The sequence below is a fragment of the Oryzias latipes genome, chromosome 13 (assembly GCF_002234675.1).
Source record: "Oryzias latipes chromosome 13, ASM223467v1".
Classification (NCBI taxonomy): Eukaryota; Metazoa; Chordata; class Actinopteri; order Beloniformes; family Adrianichthyidae; genus Oryzias; species Oryzias latipes.
The window spans coordinates 15,226,899-15,234,491 of NC_019871.2; the positions used below are offsets into that span (position 1 = coordinate 15,226,899).

Sequence of the window (7,593 nt, forward strand, 5' to 3'; positions counted from 1 at the left end):
GAGCTGTCCCTTTAATGTATTAATTACTGATCTTATCCATTCTCATCACTCCTTAAGAAAACCTCAACATCTTCAGCTCTGTCTGCCTCCTGAATCTTTCTCAGAGCCACTGTTTCTACATTTACAATTGTATCTCCTAGCAAAATTTATGTTAGGATAGAATATTGACAACTAAATTAATAGTAAATTTAATCAGTATTGATTTATAACCAGTTTTACTAATAACTAAATTTAATGAATGAATTACGAACGTGTCAATCAAAATTAAGTTAATTCTGTATTTTCTGGTCAGTGATACTTGACCCTGGCACCAATGAAAGCCAGAATATGATCAAAATAAAGCCAGTTAAACCATAGGGACAGTAAGGAAATCAAGGGCAACCCAGTTGTCTGCTGATGAGGAAACTGCACAAAATCTGGGAATCTTATAAGTAGGCAAGATCTCACATATGGCTTCAAGAGTTATACCAACTGCACACAAGGAAGCCTGCGCTGCCATACTGGGCAAACAAACTCTAAACTACAGTTATGCCAAGTTGGGCATGCTGGCATCCAATCCCTGGCTGTGCGCTTGGTGTAGCTGGCATGAAAAAGGCATGAAACAACATTTGGTTATTCCTAGGAGGCAGCCGGGTCATAACAAGAATGACACTTGTGTATAGTATGATGCTGCTCACTTCTGCTGAGAACTGTGCCTAAACCTCTCAATAGTTCAAATAGCATGAATGTGTGATTTTAATTTGATCAAATTATAGTTCTGATCATCTAAACAAAACAGACACACTTTTAGCATCTCAGTGCCAGATAGAATCCTAAAAGAACAGAAGAGAGCACCCAGTGAATACAGAAAGAATGAGATATGTTTTACTAAACAAAGAGCTGTAACCCCCAATCCTTTATGTATTTATTCTTCACGTTTTCTGCATATTTAAAGATGGGTGGGCTGACCGCTCTGACAGCAGCGATTGCTTTACCAGATCAGAGAAAAAAATCTAGCATGCACAAAGGGGTTTTTACAAGGTATCATGAATGCTATCCACCCCACTACACAGACTTAAGGCAACTGCTCTGACCTCAGGGGGGAAACAAAATATTGCATGCAGTTTACGAACAAGTCAGACATGGAGGGAGGGGTGGAAAAGTCACTGAGGAGAGGGGTGATATTGAATGAATAACTAAAAGTGCAACTAGGAGAGACAGGGTCAGGGAGAGGGAGAGTGTTAACGCTTCGTTGCTCGTTATGCCATAGGGCCTGTTTCTGCTGACCCGCTTTCTTTCACCGACACAGGCCGGACATGAGCACACTCACAAAAACCTCTGAGCATGAGCACTTACCACAAATGAACATTATTCACCCATTTTACTTCAGCCTGTGACCACACACAACCAGTGTACACATTCGTCTGCTTAAACTGCATATTTTTTTGACAGTAAGTGATAGTCAAATTCAATAAACAAATCATGGTTTGTATTATTAGGTTACTAATCAATTTAGGACCTGCGTGGAGTAAATTTAAGAACTATAAATAGTAAAGACAAAAACGTTCAACATTCATATTTTGCAGTGATACTTTATATACCAGTACCATAAGAGGTAAAATGAGAAAAAATAATCCAGAAAATCCCATTGCCTAATTTTGAATGAATTCATTTGCAAATGATGGTGGAAGATAAATATTTGGTCAATAATGAAAGTTCATCTAAAAAATTTGGGCATTCCCTTTGTTAGTAAGGACAAAGGTCAAATGTTTTCTGTAATTTTTCACTGTTGCTTTTATTTCGGTCCATTACTCCATGCATATCTCCTCTGAAGCTGCGATGTTTTGCTTTTGTCATTTGGCATCATGGACTTTCAGCTCCCTCTTTGGGTTTGAGATCTGGAGAGTGGCCACTCCAGGACCTTGAAAAGCTTACAATTCCCCTCTTTCATTCCCCATTGGGATCATTGCTCTCCTGAAAGATTCAGACACAATTCATCTTCAATAACGTCACTGGTGGAAGTAGGTTTTCACTAAAATCTCACCATAAATGCTCCATCTATTCTTTCCTTTACAAGGTCTCTTTGCAGAACAACAGACCCAAAACATAATGTTTCCACCCCATGCTTCACAGTAGGTATGGTGTTCTTCTGCTGCAACTCACCATTCTTTTTCCTTCAAACACTATAAGTTGAGCTTTTACGGAGATGTTGTATTTTGGTTTTTATCTGACCACATAACATTTTCCCAATCCTCCTCTGGACCTCTGGATCATCTAAACGCTCTCTAACAAACATCAGATGAGTCTGGACATGTACTGACCTAAGCAGGAGAATACGCCTGTCACTGCAGAAGCCGCGTGGTGTGTTACTGATGGTATTCTTTGTTACTCTCTGCAGGTCATTCACTGGGCGAGAAAATTATTTTAAAAAAATGATGCAGTGCATTTTACATTTTTCCTTTGCCCAATATGTACCTGCTATATGTTTGGAAAGAAAGCTGGTATGTGATATAAATCGCATTAGGTAGCTGATAAATATATTTTGTTGGTATGTTTGTAAATCTGACTCTAAAAGCAGTAGCGGTGCAACAAAAATGGCAATATTGGAGCTATTCAGCTGTTCAGATGCCAGCTCAGATGAGGAAAAAACAAAGATGTTAGGGCAGGGGTCGGGAACCTATGGCTCGCGAGCCATATATGGCTCTTTTGATGGTCACATGTGGCTCGCAGACAAATCCTTAATTATACTTTTTTTTTTTCATTAGACCAGTCCTTCTCGGGCGCGATGCAATGCCAGAGGCGCGCAGTAGTAGCGGTGCTTGGAGAAAAAACTATCAGTTTACTGTTATCTATTATTTCACAGAGTTTGTACCACCCGGAAACCTTTGAATTGCCTCCCTGAGGAAGAGCGCGCAGTTTTGGGGACGGGATGTGTGAGGAAGAAAGCAGAGGGCGGGGGGGGGGGGGGACAGGCAGCAGGTGAATCGCGCAGAGATGGTAAAAACGTAAACCTGCTGCCCGTCACTCCTGCAGCGTGAGTGTGTGTTTGGTTCCATGTCTGTCTCACATCTAAAGAACATTCAGACCTACGATCACGTTTAAAGTCTCAACGCCTGCATGAAGCAGAAACTCACCACGGATCAACCAGACTAGACCATCAGCAAACCACCACGAGAAATACTCATCATTTATTAGCAACAGTATAACAATGTTATTAAAAAGAATCCACAGACTTATTGGACTTTAAAAATGTTGAAATTACATCAAATGCACACATTCATTTGTATATTTAGTTTTAAACATATTGTCGCGGACTGAGTTTAACTTGGCTGTTGGGCCGCGTTAAAAGTTCTGGAGTTCATGGAACGCATCGTTCAAGCAGAGATCTGATTGGCCCTCAGTTCTGTCGCTCAGCCTGTTGTTAGGGAGTTTGGACCAATGGGGTTCAGCTATGGGCCGAATAAGGAAATGGGAGGGCTGGAGCAGGACGGGGGAATATAAAGTTGGGAGAAGTGCTCTCGTCTCGGCGGGAGAGATTCAGGAGTTGCTGAATTAATTGTACGGCGTTTGTTGTGGTCTACAGTAAACAGAATAAAGAACCTTAAAAGAGGTTAAGTCTCCGTGCCTTAGTGTGGGAAAGGGACACTACATTATTGTATGGCTCTTTCGAAATTACATTTCAAAATATGTGGCGTTTATGGCTCTCCTGGCCAAAAAGGTTCCCGACCCCTGTGTTAGGGGATCTATTTGTCTACAAGCAGGTACATCAGAATGGAGAGGAGCGGGAAGCTTGCGAGTTCCACGTCACACCTCCAAGCTTTTTCAAACTGCATTTTTTCGTCTGCTCCTGATTCACACGGTTCTAATAAATAAATGCTCAGAAATGCAATTTTAAGATTACATTTCTTTATATATGTCCTCCATTACGAGAAAAATACCACAAAAACCGCCCGACATGTTAAAAAAATCAGAAACAGCATTTTCTTCAGAATGGGTCTTGCAGGCATCATACTTTCAATCTCCAAAATATCTTATAAATAATAACACATACCCTTTCCCAAAATAAAAATAAAATTCTCTTATGTTGCATTTTAGTCGGTAGTCCTCGTGACATCACACCTATAGCTCATTATTATTTCTGAGAACTTCTAAAACCAAGCTGAATGCATTTGTGGATAGGAGCAATAACTTTCCCAGTTTTGGAAATTGACAAAAAACAAACCTGAAATCTGGTTTGTTTCCAGACAATGTTGCACAAAGTTACATCTAAGATTAATTAATGCAGAGTAAATTAATAAGAAGACCTTAATGGTGGCCTGTTAAGTACACAAAGAAAGTGATGTTCAAGAATTATTCAATTTGTGATTAACAAACACATCTAGAAGGTTGTCTGATTTCCTTAGGTTAAGTGTGTCCAAAAGTGTAAATCTAAAGCCTCCTGAAGCAGAGTGGATCCTAGAGAAACAAAGTCCTGGTCTGTTTACTCATCCTTTTATGTTTCCTTTGGTACAGTAATGTTAAAGAACTATCTAATAGGTAATATTAGTACTATATTCTGTATCCAACTCATTGCGATTCAAAGAGCTTACATGGAGTCATTACCTTTCTTGCTTTTTAGAGATGTTTCACATTTTAAAGATTTTTTTTCAAAAAAAGAAACAAAAATACTTCCAAATAATTGGCATTCTTGCACAGTATTCTCGCCTTTGTTATAGTATTTCTTACTTACATGCCTCACCTTCCTGCACCACAACTAAATCATTCAACCAAGAATTTGAAATCTTGTTTGGGGAAAATTTGACATCTTATTTTTATAATACGGTTTTTATTAGTGCATCTAGACTAGCCCCTTATAGCCTGGGTTGTGACATCTCAATAACAGCCATTCCTTTAATCTGAGGTTCATGCCAGTGCAGAGGCTTGCCCTGAATCTTCCTCTTTCTCCTCTTCTTCTGTGAGCTTCTGCTTCTACGTCACCAGGGGACACATTTTTTTGTAACAATAAAAATATGACAGACTTTTTTGAATATATTTGCCAAATAATGCAACAGGAAATTTTAGTTCGCAGGTTTATGGTTTTTATCAATCATTATTTGATAACCAAAGACTAACACAGCTGCTAACAAATCGATAATAGAAAACTGTTGTAACATGTGCAGTGTATTATTTTATGTATGCCACATGATTGAACACTGTCCCTCTTCATTTTCAGACACTTCTCTGTAGTGCTCCACTGACACACTAACACCAAAGCAAAGAGGAGTGAGGATGAACAAAAACAACTGCAATGACCTTTAGTTGTGAAAATAGACGTATTACAAAAAGGACATTAAAAAGCAGCAAATATATTCATGTAAAAGAACAATCAAAGCATAAATTATTTATCCTTCAGTGTAATGATAGCTGTCACTGTGTGCCACATTTATCTATGGATCCCCCCTCTTTCTTCAATGTTATCTGTCAATCAGAGCCCCTTACTATAAGGCGTGACACACCCACTGGATCATATTTTTTCTTTTCCCTCACAATTCACAAACCCATTGTAGCTTGGTGGTATGATTTGACATAAATCAAGCTCAGTGATCGAATTCATGTCAGCATTTGAATGTTTTCTCCGTCCTTTTTCGGCTCGTGGACAGATGAAAAACCGCTGCTTCCATCCAATTCCCTGCATTTCATTCATCTATTGAACTAAATCCCCTGCCCACCGTGGTGTTATGGCGCCTTTATGGACCCACCTCAACCAATAAAGAAGATTATGGGATGCAGTTGCAAGTGAGATTTTTCTGATTTATTCAAACTGAACTGTTCAGACTGCGTGATCAATGGAGCACAGCTGCACTGGTGCCTGCGCTCACCGCTGCACGGGGAGATGCAGCATGAATGTCAATGCCAGATGATCGCAAAGCCTCAAGCCAGTCTGATCTGCACGAAACATAAGCTGCAGGTCTTCTGTGAGCTCGCATGGGCCGGAACTTGATCAGACAGGTGGGTGATGCGTTTTCCACCCATTTTTTTTTTTTATTAATTTTTTTTGACAGTCCACGCAGGTCCACTCACCGTCACTGCGGACTGTCTGACTGCGCTGCAGGCTGTCTGCCGGATCTCCGCCGCGCTCCCAGGTTTCAGCAGGTTCTTGGTGAATCTCCGGCTGGATTCGGCTGCCATCTCCTCATCTGAGGCGATTCCTGAACACAGATTCACCGCAGCAGCAAGTCCCCGGTCCCGGCTCTTAAAATGAGCATAGGAGCACTACAGACGCGCGTTCGCGCACACACAGACACACGCACACACACACATACGCACGAGAGTCTGCACACACTCTCACGCCCGCCAAGAGCACGGCAGCCTTGACTGTGGAAATGTCAAGTCAGCTTCTCTAAGAAATAGCAGGCATGAACACACTTTCAAAATAAAATGTTTTTTAACGAACAAACAAAAAATGAATCTAGAAGGGATTTTATTTTGAAGCTATTATACCTACATCCGGCTACATTTTTCTGACATTTCTTTTATTCAAAAATAGCAATTTTCGCACCGTTAAATAGGTAGAATTTATTTTCCCCAAAACGGTAGGTTATGACAAACGCTTTTTTGAATTAGTAATTCTGCCAATTGAATATCCAATTTTCGATTTTAACATAACAATCTAACTTAGTTTGATGTTGCATGCAAAAGCATGAAAATGACCACTTTTCAAATCCCAAATGTCATTTGTTCATAAGTAGTCAAGTCACGATCCAAAGAAGGTTGGAGCAGTTTTACAGTTACAGACGATTGGATGAGCAAGAACAAAAAACTGGGCAACCCTGACCCCTGGCGGTGAAACTGTGATAGACCTCCATCCTAAAATAACCACCCTGACTACAATGCTTTTAAAATTCAGTCTTTTATTGCGGTAACTTTCTCAAGAAAGTCTTCAGCTATGAACTTCAGAAGAATTGAGGCTGTTCTGTGAACACAGAACAGACAAAGAAGGAATCCTAGTAGATGCTCTGTAATAATATGTCAATGCCATCACCTTGGCAACTGTGTAGTGCAGTGGTGAAGATTCTGACTCTGGATCAGATAAGGTAGTAGGGTTGATTTTTTCCTCTGCATATTATACGACCGTTTCCTGACCTCGACCCTGTAAAATCTCTGTCCTTAACAAGTCTTTCCAGTGCTCATCACATCTGCAGACCGTTGATGATTCAGCTATATCTTTTAGTGTGTTTGACAAAAGAAAAAAGTAAAAGATGAGAAAACAATGTTAGAACGTATACGTATATATGTATACATATACGTACGTATACATATATTTTTAGCCCAGGAGTTGTTGTTTTTTTAATCTTCGACAGGTCTGTGTATTTAATTATTAAAAAAGCTAAACATCAACAGCTACTTATAATTTTTTAAAACTTTTAGCAGCAATGCAAACTCATTAAAACAGTAAATGGTGGAAGTCCATGCTGTCATTGAATGGAAATACTGCCATCTGGTGGACACTTTAAAAAAACAGCAAATTATACAAATTTCATTACTATAAAAATGTAATAATACATTTTTTTTCATGACTACAAGACTAAATAGGACACCAGATAATCGCACAAAGTATTATCTTTGGTTAAATTT

General features: G+C 39.5%; 1 protein-coding gene across 1 annotated transcript in view; it reads right to left on the reverse strand.

Moving 5' to 3' along the window:
• Positions 1-6,350, reverse strand: part of dock10 (dedicator of cytokinesis 10) — a 64,919-nt gene extending 58,569 nt beyond the window's left edge. Inside the window, exon 1 of the mRNA XM_020708271.2 lies at positions 6,040-6,350. Within this exon, the coding sequence (XP_020563930.1) occupies positions 6,040-6,147 (108 nt within the window). The 5' untranslated portion in view covers positions 6,148-6,350. The remainder of the gene's footprint in view (positions 1-6,039) is intronic.
• Between the last annotated feature and the right edge of the window lie 1,243 nt (positions 6,351-7,593).